General features: G+C 42.4%; 1 protein-coding gene across 1 annotated transcript in view; it reads right to left on the bottom strand.

Moving 5' to 3' along the window:
• Positions 1–1,431: 1,431 nt before the first annotated feature.
• Positions 1,432–14,805, bottom strand: part of BCL2 (BCL2 apoptosis regulator) — a 99,920-nt gene continuing 86,546 nt past the window's right edge. The window contains exon 2 of the mRNA XM_074576105.1: positions 1,432–6,546. Coding sequence (XP_074432206.1) covers positions 6,412–6,546 — 135 coding nt within the window. The 3' untranslated portion in view covers positions 1,432–6,411. The remainder of the gene's footprint in view (positions 6,547–14,805) is intronic.

Below are 14,805 nucleotides of genomic sequence, written 5' to 3'. Positions count from 1 at the left end.
TTCCAGCTCCTTTCTACTAGGACGAAAAGTAGGTTTAGCAAATAAATAGAAGAGTCTCGCTGCTCTTTCCGCAAGACATCAGACGTCCGGGACAGCAGAATGGGTGACACTGTCCTCAGGTCCCAAAGCGCGTGGCAGACCTGTGGAGTGCATTTCACACAGCAAACCGGGGTTGTTGCATCTCGATGCAGAGAGACCTTTGAAGGCAGCTAGCGAATGCTAGCTCTTTGCAGCCTTTTGTGGAGGTTTCCACTCTAGAGAATTCAGTCCGGAGTGCAGCTCTCTGGGGTTGTGTCCGTAGACGTGGTCCTGGCTGCTCTTTTTGGGGGGATCCAGAGAAAGAAGAGATGCGGTAATGGCACGTAGGGGTTTGAATGTAAGCTGTGTGCCGTCCTTTGTCAGCTGCCGGCAGCACGGATACTTCTTATGCATGGCTTTAGTGCGTAATTCACCTTGTATTTATAGGAAGTTCCTATTGCTCCTCTTCCAAGTACTGGATGTAGTTAAGTCCTGATTTTTTCCCATTTGGAGCTCGCAGTATACTCAATGTACCTACCTGGAAAGAGTGACATGTAAGTTGGTGGACTTAGTAAATCTGTGATCCCAGGCAGTGGGAGCTGTGATAAGAGACACTTAGACTAAACCAGGGTCTTTCAAAAATCTCACTTGAAGTGTTGGCTTGCACACCTACAGCTCTGGATGAGCTGTAGTGAGCATGATGAGGTGCTGTAAGAGGTAGTTACACTATGAAACATCAAGCACCCGATTAACCAGTCTCCAAAGAGTCAAAGCAAGGAGAGAGCTCCTCCATCTTCTGTCGTGATGGTCCAGACAAACCAAGAACCCACCTTGGCGGCTCTGAGTATCACCTCTCCACTGACCTGATGGGCAGCCTGTGGAGACTAGTCAATTAGACCCTCAAAGGTGGGTTTTATAAATACGTTCTTGCACAGAGCCCCTTTGGTTTAATAGGAATGTGGTATGAGTGCAAGTCACCACCCACATCTTTTAAGCATGTTGATATTAGCTTGAAAAATATCACAGCATTAAAAAAAAAATAAATCATACATTTAAAACTTGATGTTCCTGTGTTGCATAAACTTCAAAGATGTGAGGGTTTTTTAAACCGTCTCTGATATCATGAAATTTAGAAAAGTTTTTTCCATTTGTTTTTTAGGAAACTTGCATTCCTGTAGTTACAGGGTCTATGGGTTTACAAAAATCATCAAATATTTTGAATTCAGATTAAAAAAATCAATAGCGTGGGTAAGTAATATTTCTGCAGTGTCACTGTGGCTTGTTAATATTGAGCAGAACATGTCAATAGAACTATCAGGAAGGAAACATTACGTTTCCTTGATGGGATTACAACTCAAAATGTTTGAGTAGTTTTTTTCAACAAATCCTAAACAATGCAAATGCAAAACAAGTAACTCACAGTGTGCTTTATTATTTTTTCACAATATTAACTAGACAAACATGGTAAGTTTAATGGCAGCATGTTCTTATAACATTTTAAAGACAAAGAACGACATAATCATATTAAATGATGATAAACTGACAAACTACATTACCATACATACATCATCCAAAGGTACTGGATAAACGATATCTGCTTATGTACATTTATGCTGGTGATAATTAAAATTCAAATATTCAGAAGAAAAAGAGAAAAATGTGCTATTTAAATTATAAAAATATACAGTTTTCGTGTGGAATTCTTAATGCTGTGTAACTTTGAAAAATATTTCATTGTGTGATGAAGCTGCATTAACTTAGTATAGGAGTGTGATTTAAACCAAATACAGATTAAATTGGCTCTTTTGTCTTCCTTGTATTTAGCCTTGTTTGAAAGAGAGATAGGAACGAAAAACAAAGCTGGGCTTTTGCAGTGAGAAAGAATTTTTATATTCATAAATCAAAAGATGTTTAATTTTTCATATAGTACTGAGCCATTAACTCATAATGCAAATGAATCATTTTGCTAGCTTGTTTAAAGATAGAAAGAGGAAAAAAAAAAGACAGGCTTTAAACATGCTACTTCACTATACTTTTAATCAATAGGACTTCTAGGTTTGTGGAGTGGAGTGCAGGTGCACAGCTAAGCACAGTGTCACGCTTCAGGGTCAAAGCATGCAGTCCTTACGTACAGCTGACTCCCAGTGCCTCAGCTGGGGAGGCTTGTGTGCATGCAAGGATTGGGGGTGCTGGGTCTGTATTCTTTGAACTGCATCACCTGCGTGTTTCCTTTGCACATCTGGTTTCACAGAATCGCAGAACGGTAGGGGTTGGAAGGGACCTCTGGAGATCATCTAGTCCAGCCCCCTGCCAGAGCAGGGTCACCCAGAGCAGGTTGCCCAGGAACGCGTCCAGGCGGGTTTTGAATGTCTCCGGAGATGGAGACTCCACCACCTCTCTGGGCAGCCCGTGCCAGTGCTCTGCCACCCTCGAAGTAAGGAAGTTCCTCCTTGTGTTGAGATGGAACTTCCTGTGTTCAAGTTTGTGCCCATGACCTCTTGTCCTGTCCCTGGGCACCACTGAAAAGAGGTGCAGAGAAACAATTGTGGGTTTTTTCATAATTGTTCCTTATTAGCGCAACCCTACTAAGGCTGTGTAGCAAAGCAAATCAATGAATTTTTATAGTGATTGGATAGTTTTATAATAATTTACAAATAGTTTTGCAACTGAAAAGTTTTAGTAATTGTAGTCATGCAGCGCACACATTTGTAGCTGGTTTTAGTTAAAGTTATTTTCAGACTTTCATGGGTGAACTCCTGCATCATATGAAACTCGAGATTTTCTTACATACCAATGTCATTCTCCATATCTTCCAGCCCCTTTCCTTATCTGTATATTCTATGTTACCTCAACAGCCCCATTACTCCATTGGTGGATCCAGTGCTTGTTCTACTAAGAAACGTCCTCTGTGTCAGCTCTGATTTCAGAATACTTAACTTGCAGAATTTTTTTCTTGTTTTTCCATCTGTTCATAAGTTACTGATCTATAATAGATCTTACATTTTTGTTGTTGGGTTGGGCTTTTTTTGGAAGCAAAATATTTTCCGTCATTATTTTCTTAATAAATGGAGTGAAAAAGAATTAACGACAAATAAATTGAATACAGCAAAATCAAGTATTTCTCTTAAATTCCTATGGAATTCCTGTTTTGCAAAAGACTGCCTTCCAAATTAACAAAGTTTTATAGTGAAGAATAATTGTGGGGTCTCTGTAATATTTTATTGTGCCCTGATATCATCCTTTTTTCAAGGGAAAGGATGAGATAAACAAATTCCCAGTAACAGTCATATTTAAGCAAGGATACATTGCAGTGATCTCTTTGTTTCCCTCCTCTTGACCTCTTCCTTTGTTGTCCTCTGATCTTCCACACCTAACCAACTTCAGAAGTGTCCCTCTTTTTTTATTTTTTTTGCTTTCACAACTTGGATATGCTGGGAGCGGTCAGCTCTGTGTGCATACATAGTGACGCAGGATGGATTTTTCACTGAAGCATAGTCTTGGAGCATGGAAGTCTATAAGGCATTTTGTGGGAACAAAAATCTTACGTGAAAGTGTAATGAAGAATAGGAAAGAGAGGAATTATTGCAAAAGAAATGCAGGAGTGAGAGGAGAGGCTTTTATTAAAGAAGTTCAAGCTTTTATATACATTCAATGTTTCTAATATGTTTCTTAATAAATGTATTATCAACTATCATTATACCTAATGCAGCCACAATACTGTACTATTCTGCAGTCAGGACAGGGAAACTCCATTAGCTCTTTAATAAAATAAAATCATCAACAGTCATCATGACTCTTCTTTTTGCCTGGTATTAACGAATACACTGGGAAGTCCAGTGAGTAGACACAACAGAACACAAAATCCTCAGTACTTATTTAAACGTGTATCATGTGTCGTCTTCATATTATTTCTAAAGCAGCTTTAAGAAACTTTTGCCATTGGAAGGTATTAAAAAATAAAACCCATTCAGATTATCCTGGTAGTATAGCAGCACTGGAATTGATAGTTACTCTTTTACTACTTTTGACAATGTAAACCTTTAATAAAATAAACAATATTGAAACAATTTGAAGTCTAATAGTTCATGAACTTTAATGGGCATATGGGCACAAATTGAAACGAAGACTAGATTGTGAAATGAAACATTAGCTCGATACCAGCCAATTCCAGCTGTGAAATTGGCTGCGGACAAATTCGGCTTGGAAGCTGAAAAAACCCAAAGCCCACACTCAATCCACAATATTCGGTTGCTCCCATTTCAAATATTTTTCATCCGAACCCTATACGAGCATGCCCACTTCTGACAGAAGCACTCTGAAAACACTGCAGGTGCTTTTTGTTTGATGGTGGGCTTTTTCATTTTTCTTTAATCAAGCATAGTTCACATTTTTGTGTTCTTAATAACATTTCCTTTCTATGTTTCTATAAAATAGAAGTAATTTCAAATTTGAAATGTAAAGCTAGCTCCATCTTTGCTCATACAAAGTGTAGGTGCCACGACTAAATAGCAGTAAAAATGCTGAGATGTACAACTCTTAAAAAAAACAAACGAACAAAAAAGCAGCTTTGAAGACACAACATCAACTACAGCCTTAACATTGAACATATTACATTCCCAAGGTAATGGAGATAATTTGCATATAATGCCACAAAGTTATTCGACTGAAGTCTTGAGGTTGAATCTACAGTTTATTCACTGTATTTTTTTCGCCCTTAGAGCACTTATGTATTGTACGGTACACTTTATCCAGAGCTTTGCAGCCTTTTTCTTTTTATGTCTGGATGTCCATTTACCCACAAATCCCAGATTTCAAAAGTTTCATAGAAAAAATAGGAGCGCTTGACTTATACATTTGAAGCTGGACATTTCCATGCCTCAGAGCAGCCCGTGGGACAGGCTTCAGACTCCTCAGCTTCGTGGGGACTCCTGGCCCCCCTTCCCAGCGCAGGGAAAGCCCCGCTTTAAAACGCATCGACACATCTGGTTTCAGAACACAGGTCTGTTTATAAAACTGCACACTGAGTAATCGGCATCAATTTGACTTGAGTTGCATTTTGTAACACGAGCAGGTGACTTCGCCCCCACCCCCCCACCCACCCCCTTTTCCTCCACCCTATTTTCGCTTGAAACGACAGCAGGCACCTGCGCGGCTGAGGTGTCAAAGAGTCTCTGTCCAGAGAGAGGATTTGGAGTTTCTTCGTCATCTTTTCTTCTGTAGACAGTCTTAGGAAGTTAACTAGCATGAAATAATTTTGAGGGCGAGGGGCAGGAGGATAAAGCTCACTTTCTTTTCCTGTTATGAAAATGAACTTGATTTTGGTGTCCAGTTTGATAAACAAGGATAGTCAGAGCTAATCTGTAACTCAGCTGAGGTCTGCTTCTTGCCAAATAAAATTAAGATCTTTTTCAACTTTCAGGGATTTAGAGACCGCATCTAATTGGTTTCAAACCCCCGGAGGAACTCAGTAAGTAAACAGGATTAGTTGCAGATATGAGCCCACTAAAGTGGGACACAGGTCAGGTCTTCAGACTCCAGCTCTGCTCTGTCGAAGCAGGCACTTAAGGTCTCCTGATGTTTCTGTGTCAGTAGCCGCAAAAAAACGTTTCACTGCTGAGAAAATCATTGGAACGGCAATTTCCTGCAAGCTCCAAAGATTTAACTTCACACTTCTATTAAAAAAAAAAAAAAAAGTATTTGAGTTGACATGTATTAGGGTACTGTGATTATGACGTGATGGCACAACCAGTAACTTGAAAACGCATGTTTACAAGGCATAGGCAATCATATTTCCAACTGTTCTCCTGTAGGGATAGCCAGGTGTCCTTCAAGAAGGTGCCATCTTGACTCCACGTAGGTACCATGTTGAATCGTTTGCGCTGTCAGTTCTCGCCAGCAGGACACGGTGAGAACTTTGTTCACGCTGACCTTGTCTTTCAGATCCCTCCCAGCCATCCGGAAAAATGCAGGGAAAATCAACACAATTACGCAGCCTTTAGCAGCTCAAGTAACTGCCCTCGTGAATGTAAGCAGGTAGGTCTTTGTCAGTATATTTGCTCTTCAGAGATAAAATAATCCAGCCAGCTGCATTAATTAAAAAAAAAAAAGGACCTAAAATACTTTGGGGCTCATTAAAGTTAAGAATAACAACATGATGTGATGACAGATACAACTTGCAGAGTTTCTGAAAATAGCAGGTTAAAATGTAAATATCTTTTAATAAATAATTTTCCTGCAATGTAAAAATAAATGATATTTCCTTTGGCAGTAATAGCTGATTTAATCTTTAGCTGGGAAGTTGTTTTGCTCATAAAATATCATTGTGCTACAGAAAAAAAAATATTATTTTGTTGTTTTGAAAGACTTTTGTAATCCACGATAAACTGGGTGACTCTACTTATGTCCGAGATAAGCGCCAAGAGTGATGCAAGCTCCCACCAGAACCAGACTCAGGATAGTCTTCAGAGAGATCCAGGAGAAATCGAACAAAGGCCTCATACTGTTGCCATACAACTCCACGAAGGCATCCTAGAAAGGGAAATAACAGAATATCAGAATTGGAGTAACTTTTTCAGCGAGGGGGGGAACTTCTTCACACTCAGTGGTCGTCTGGCAATCACACCGGCACAAAAAACCCACACGAACCTATTAAAATAACAATTTGGGAGCTATGTTTTTGTGCAGTGCTTAACACAGTCTTCTCCTGCCTATTTCTTCACAAATATTGATGTAATTACTTACGGTCGTGACTTCTGCCTTAGGCATGCCCGGTCTAACAGAAGATATAGAAGTATAAATTTTTAAATACGAGTACCACAATTTTGGCTCCTGACTGTTGTATATACAAACATACACAAAGGAGGAAAATGGACCTTCATTCTGCAAACCTTTTGTTTCCACTGGACATGGGGCATCTATATTGCTGGTCAGCTTTGCTGAAAATAAGGCAGTATTTATTTGGTTCCCCTTGGGATGGGTTCAGAAGACTACGTGGAGTAGCCACAGATGTTTCTGCTGTACAAACTGAAGCTGTTAGGCTTGTGTTGCACCTTTGACAGTCTTTCACAACTGTCACCAAAAGGGGTGACACCTTGGTCCTGTGGTCCTGCTAATCATGCCTTGGATGTGGCAGTGGTCTTGGCTGTAGGGTCTATTGGGCCAACCATCTGATCCAACAGCCCTGCCTAAAAATGAGCTGTCTTGCCATGGGATCCTCTTGTGAGTCTGCCTTGCCTTCCAGCCTACAGCCAAGACATTCAGCTAGAGGAAGAGGAGGGGAAGAACAGAGTGATGCCACTGCTCATGGCCGCCCACAAGTCACCTGGCATGAGGTGCAGGGGGAGTCCTCTCCCTCAGCCCAGCCCAAACCACCCTGGCTTGCTCCTTCAAGCTGCAGTCCTCCATGTATGGAGAGCCGTTTTGTGAAGCTGTTCTGGGGAAGTCTGGAGGTGTGTGTAGGCACCAAATGGAAAGGCTGTTTAAGTAGCAAAGATAAAGTTTTTGTGACTCATAAATAGACTGGGATTTGACGGGGCTAGTGATGAGATGGATGATACTCTGCAAGTAACGCCTTTCTTTCAGGCTGCAATTCCTAACAAACGTGAAGCTTCAAAGCATTCCTGAGAGATAGATAAATCACACCATATGGCATGAAAGCAGTAAATTGCGAAGCTGAAGGACTTTAAAAATGAGACAAAACTGATGGCGTCATTTAGGGCAACTCTTTCATTGTGCAGCCAATGGAGGTCTGCTCCCAAACTACTGAGATAAACCCACGAAATCACTGTCTAATGTGGGGGTTTCTGTCTCTACCTTTATTACTCTGGACTTCCCATTTTTGGTAGAAGCTAACGTTCTCTATTTATGTTATAGTGCCTTTAGCTGTTTTGTAATGTTACTATGCTAGGAGGTAAACCTGCCTTCCAAAAGTGCATATATGTTATCGTTTAGAGAAGGAATTAAGGGGAATGTCTCCATTATTAATATAAACCTCCCAGACAAGTTAATTTTCTGTAAATTAGGTAGTCACATGAGCCTCCATCATTAGCCATCTCTAGTTATTGTCAGAATAAAAGCGTTTGTGGTTTTACCACGAGAGGGCGTGTAAGGTTTTTTAATATTTTGCCATTTTGACTCCCATTCACTAGACACTGAGTGAGATTCAAATAAATAATAGGCATTTACTTCCAAAGTATGTTATTACATTAAGTAATATTGGTGCACGTTATAGGTAAGAGTGGGTGTCAGTAGGTAAGAGTTGGTAAGAGAATAGCTATAGGCTTTGGCCAACAGATGACCTGAAAATACATCTGCCTCCTGCTATTTCTCAATGCTTGTTCCTCCAGGCAGTCATTTTCAAACTTGGGTTTCCAAAGGTATATTCTTAAGTGAAAGCAGCTTAACCTTTGGGCGGAATGTTTTAATGCAACCTCTTCATTCCGGAGAAAATTTGGCAACTTTTGCTTAGCTGCGTGGTTTATGAAATAGACATTTGCAAACTCTGGCCTTAATATTCTGCTGTGCTGTTGGGGAGCTGAAAAAGCACACTTGGTTTGCTGTGCAGCTCTTTGGAAAGCTGCTTTTATTTCTCCTTAAGGCTATGAAGTAACACAATATCCTAAAATGTTACAGACTGGGCTAAATCCTGTTGTCGCCAGTGCAGACTCCCTGACTTCCATGGGAGCTTTGTCAGTACAGGGAGTTCAAGACCAGGCCTTATAAAAATACAACAAGGGTGAAGTTCAACACTTGGTGATATTATTATGGGTGGAAAAGAGAGGAAATGAAAAAAAAAAAACCACCCATGGAAATGCAAGTCATGTGAAAACATTTTAACCTTAAGATTTCCATGGTTTCTTTCTGCGGGGAAGGTCTCACTTCTGTATACTCATATGACAGCCAATGCATACCCAGTATCAATATCAAAACGGGCATATTTTGTGCCTCCCTTCTATCCCAGTTTAGGAACATTCCTCCCAGTTTGTCTGGGAGACCATTATCTAGTGATTCAGTGGAGCTCCTGGAATTGGGTATGAAGATGGACTTGAAGACAAGGCAAAAAAGACTTGAAGACGAGGCAAAAGTATGGCATAAGCTATAGCTCAAAAGAGGAATGTTAACAAAAAATGTGCAGCATGCAGTACTTTTTCGTCCGAGATTATTACAACAATAACATGAACCCAACCTAATGGTGTCTGCACTATATATTACAAGTAGCTCTTTATGATCGTTCCCCCTCCCCTTCTCAAACATCCTGATTAGGCCTATTTCCGAAGCTTGTTTGAACAGCCTGTCACTATTTGTTTAAGTTTCAAACCTGTTTTAAATAAACACATGTCCATTTTATGTACTAAAACAAGGAGAGGGGGGGAGGGAAGCATGACCCGTTGCTGAAAACTATATTAGCACAAAGAGAACCCTTACCAGAATCTCAACTGTTTCATAAGGTTTGTCTCCTTCTGTAAACCCATGTATTTGTCACTGCATTTTTGTCACCTACACCAGTCTGTTTAAAATAAGAGAATCTCTGCTAAACCAAATAAGATTAGGAAAATTGCTTGAGACACTTGATGTCCTCTGAAAAGCACTCTTTATAATGAAAGCAAGGGTTCCCTTGGCAAATAGACCGAGGCAAGTTCTGGCTTGGTCAACCTTTCTGGAAGTCTTGCACAATTGGAAAGAAAATGGTTGCAGGCCTTGCTTTTAAGACCTACCTATTCAAAATTTAATGGAAAGTTATATCCTGGATGTAAAATTATATCAGGGCAGTTAAAAATTATATGGAAAAGAACTCTTCATTCAGCTCTGTAAGTTTTTAAAAAGTAATTTCTTAAGAAGCTTTTATTAAGTCGAATCAGCCTGTTGCTGGTTTACTACTACACTGACTGTTTCTGCAAAGCAAGAAAGGTGGCAGCGAGGAAGGGAAAGATGCTCTGCCAAAGCTCCTCTTAGCATCAAAGCACCCGAGATGCCAGCCTCACCTCCCTGGGCTCGACTGGAAGGCCAGGAAGATCGCCCCGAGGGCAGGGAGGACATAGCGTGTTCCTGGCTGGAGTTTCTGGGATTTGCAGGGAGCCCAGGGCAAAAGGGGAGTTTGTCACCCTCAGAGGATTAGGAGGCGTGATAGCGCACTGAGTCAGGACAGTCTCCAAACAAAGCATCCAGATCACACTACCACGCTCTTCCGCTGGCCCAAATTCGGCAGCTCCGATCCAAGACACAAATGTCATCTTTAATTGCACAGGCATTCTTTGCCTGCGCATGGAGCTGAGTTTGTTCAGTCTCGGTCCTTTTTGCAACTCAGCCTTCACCCCTGCTCGAGAGGCAAGGCACAGCGTCTTGGCTGCAGAGAAGTACGTACTTCCCAGAGGCTGAGCCCGGCGAAGCCTTAGAGGTCGGACGGCTCCTTACTGAAAACAGGGAGGGAGAAGGCAGTTTCAGCCTGGCATTTCTGACTGAGGGGGAGGTGGGGAGAGCAAACACGAGGAAGTAAAGGCTTCCTTTTTCTACCTGAATCAAACAGCTGGTGAGGAAGTGACTTTATTTCCCTCGTTATCATTGGGTTGACAGGATATCCTCTTGAGCCACAGTGTATTGAATGAAGAGCCGGTGAGACTTCCATTTTACTGAACGGGAATTGCCTTGTGGCTATTTTACGCTGCCCTCTCCGTGACTCCAAAACAAACAAACAAACAAACAAACACACACTAGCTCCCGGCTTTTGAAGAAACCTGCACAGGTCTGAAGGAGGTGTCTTCGCCACCCATCACGGGGCAGGAGAGGGAATGGCATAAACTCCGATGCCAAGGTTTAGCAGCTGAATGACTTTTCCCTCACCCCTGCCTCCATACAAATGACATAAATTCTCATAAAAGCTTTCGTTCACAAATGGTAACTCGTTTCAGAACGAGTTTGGGGAGGGAGTGGAGAGAGCCGGTTAAATCGTCCCATGTTTTCTATGCAGCGAAACCTCATTAAAATGTCATCTTGAAGCTAACGAGAAAAGTTCTTGGAACACAAAAAATAGACAAATCTGTGGCTGTTCTTTTCCCAAAGAGTTTATGGGTCTTTTACGCAAGCTTAAGTCGTGAGTACATGCAAATAAGGACCGCTCAGACCTTGACCGCGTTGTGCCGAGGTGTGGTGTTTCGTCAGGTCGGTATCTTTAGAGAGGCCGGTATCTTTTTACGCCTGGGAGTGCCGACATGCTGGCAGTCCAGCCAGGTACATGTTATCAAATTATAATGGGAAGGAAAAGAAGGTGTCACCACACAAGCTGTGCCGACCGTGGGCGGGGAACCTGCCTGGGGAGGGGCTTTGGGGCGTGCACCCCTGATCAAATCCCCACCCAGATTTATTTTTTTTCCCTCCTCATCTTTGTGTCTATTCTGAATTCTCCATTTCCACAATGCCCAATATAGTCCTAGGTCTGCAGCCGATGTGTTAGCTGCTGGCTACATAACCCTTTTGTTTCTCCAGTGATATCTGAGGTTTCTGACTTTGGACCAAACTGGTTCTCATCACAGTGGTCTCGCCTAACTTCTTTGTTCCTTCTCTCCTTGCTATCTATTTGTATAAATTCTTGCCTCAGTCAGTCTGTGATCTTGGGGGCATATCTTGGAGGTCCTAGTGTTGCCAGGCTCTCACTGAAGTCTGTGTGAATTGAAATCGGTGGAAATATTATTTGCATAAGGCTGACTAAACATGGCACTCAGGTGGAGACAGCCGAGGAGCAGGGACTAATTGTGGCTAGGTTTGAAATGAAAACTGACGCGTATGCTTAGAAATATATAAATGTGAGTGGTTATAGTAATGGGGATGACTAATCCTCCTGTCCACGCTCTCGGAGAGTGACCCTGCTGGCAGGCAGATTTCCTCCGGACCTCTGTGAGATGAAGGACAAACCCAGGCTTTGGGGAATGGTCAAGTCATCTCTTTAAACACAAGATTTGTAAGGTGTTGATCATTCAGCTTGCATGGAAACCCATGCCGTGCTCAGACTAGGCTACATTCTTGTTAAACCAAGTCAGCATGAGAAATGTTTCAGTAATTTAGTCTTGGCGTCTCTGCTTAATTCAGTTAGATGTGGCTCTGCTATATGCAAAAGCCCAGACCTAGTGGAGGCTGCCTTGTTTTCTTATTCCTGGAAAGGCCCACACGACAATGAGGTATTTCTGGCATCAGCATAACAGTTGCAATGTCACTACAGCAGCTAGCTGGTGGTATTTAATGGGTGCCACTTATGAGGGAGGAATATTAACATTAATGAGAGAAAGAAGATGGGAAGGCCTTCTGGACAAAATCCTCTATGTTTATAAAACACGGTCAAATCTGCTCTACTCGATTCTTCACAATTTACTTTTCAGATCTTTTGTGGGTTGATAATCCTATTCAACTAATTTGTTATTTATTTGCATCAATATTTAGCAGTCTTCATTTTATTTTCTGATTGTAGCCCACTTAGGTAGAGTGCTAGAAGTTGTGTGTAACTCATACCGACAAAAAAAATATGTGTCCCTGCACATACTTTCATGTATCTCTGTTGCACCGAGAACTGTTCAGTTTTAGGCTACCTTCTTTTCCTTCTACTCAAATTTAGCAAACCCATTCTAGTGAGTTTACGTCCACATACAGCAGTAAACTTAGAAAACACTCATTTATGCATTTGTGGATCACTCTGGAGGAGAGAACAAACGTCAGAGTTGTTGGGAGGACTCGTCTCATCCCGTAACATCGCTCTTACACCTGCATCCTCTGAAAAGAAGCTAGATGCATTAGGACCCCGTCAAATCTTCAGAATGACTTTAAAATGAAAATAATGACAAAATGGGTCTGAATGACAATGCAGGCCTCTTTCTCTCAAAATCTTGTCTAAATTCTCCCTCTTGCTCGTAACTTACTTTCAATATGAGTGACCTTACACTGGAAATAGCCCACCTAATCTAAAAGCCTGAATCTGAAGATCTGGCTGCAGCGGGTACGTTGGTAGTAAGAGGGAAATGTGAACAAACACATCCCCCATTGTGTTCCCTGCCTGCTCCAGCTACCCGGGCCGCCGCAAAAGAGTTAAATCACGTAAACCGCCTGAGAAATGGGAACCGAAAGTAGCTGCTTGTAGAAATGCTCAAAGTGCTGCTGCACGGCATTTGTCATCAAGGCCATGGAGAGTTTTATTTAAGAAGCGCATCCAGCTGTGCTGGGCTCAAGGCGCAGGTATTCGTGGAGGTAGAGAGGGGAAAGCAAGAGAGCAAGGTCTGGTGAGGAGGGCCTGGCCCCGGCCAGAAAAGGCAGAGAGCATGTGTGGATGAGAAGGGTGAAATCGGACCAGTCTGAGCAGGTCGTCCCATCGGCTGAAGCACGAGGGACCAGTCACGCATTTTTCTGCTTCTTGTTTTATCACCCCTCAGGGAAACACTCCATCCCGGGCTTGTTGCCTCAACACTCAGTTCTGACACGAATCTGTTTGGCTTGACCGACTTACGCTCGGTGTTGAGCAAGACTAACGCAGAGCCGGAGTGGTGGCCGCGGTGCTCCTTGCTGCTCCCGGCACCTTCTGCAGAGGTGCCACCTGTCCTTCATGTGACCGTTTTTTCTAAATCTTGTGACAATCAACTGATTTACAGGGAGAACGAGACAACACAGCTAACCTTATGAGAAAGTTACCTCACGATAAATCTGCACTTCAATGAACAAGGGCAAAAAAAGCTCATGCTGTAGGCTTCAATGGACAGTTACACTTCTACCAGCAGCCACCTGGAAAATATGAATTTGCGCATGTGTTTTCTTTGGCAGCCGACACCTCATTAGCAGCCCAAACCATTTCTGCTCACCTGTAAAAGCCTTACTTGAGGCAGAGAAGAGGCAGCATTTTTTGGTTATTGCTTTCTCTTGCCATTTCCCAAGCCAGCCCTTGGGTGCTGTACTCCACCGGGCAGCGTGTGTGTCAGCGTTAGCTGTCGGGGAGGCAGACGTGTCCTGGCTGTCAGGCAGCCCGATGGAACAAGCTGCGATTTCTCCCCCCTTCCAACACGGTGCACACAAGAGTGGAGGCCTCTCAGTGGCTTGCTCCATGTTTTTGTTGTTTCACAGCTAAGTGATCATGGGAAATTAAAATAAGGGAAAAGTTCCTGGTCTGCATCTGCTCAGGAGAGATTGCTTTTGGTCTGGGTGCCTCCCCTCCGTTCCTCCTTCTTGGCCTTTCTGTCCTGTTCACCCTGTGCGCAAAAGCGCAAGACCTGGGAGACGAATGGAAAGTGAAGGAGCAAGGAAAGGAATGAGGAGAGTCTGCCTAGTCTGAGGCAAGTGGGAACCGAGGCAAAACAAACTGTCTAAATAGGACAGGTGAAAACTGCCAGTGCCCACAATGATCTGAATCCTACTTTTAAGCCAAGATAACTTTCTAAGTTGCCTTGCCCTTTGAGGGTGCTGCTCATAGGTTAGGATTGGCTGGTAAATCTTGAATTTTTGGGTTCATCCGGAAAGTCTTTTGGCAAGTGTTATCAGGTTATCCCAGCTAACAGGGACCATATGAAAAAACAAGGAAGAGTCAGTGTAAGAATACAATTCACAAACAGACAGAAGGACTTTGTTTTGTTATTCAAAACAGCTCTTAAATTAATTTGCCTACACAGTTGTAATCCATTAACTATGACCATTAGATTTATTCAAATGCCACAATGCAAAACCAAAATACGAAGACTTAATAAAATGCAAACCACCTCTGCCCCTCCATCTCCAAAACCAACACCAAAACAGGCATCCTACAGGAGAAGTGGGATCCTCCTCCCA

This window comes from Larus michahellis, chromosome 2, assembly GCF_964199755.1.
Source record: "Larus michahellis chromosome 2, bLarMic1.1, whole genome shotgun sequence".
Lineage (NCBI taxonomy): Eukaryota > Metazoa > Chordata > Aves > Charadriiformes > Laridae > Larus > Larus michahellis.
This window is presented reverse-complemented; position numbering and strand designations above follow the sequence as displayed.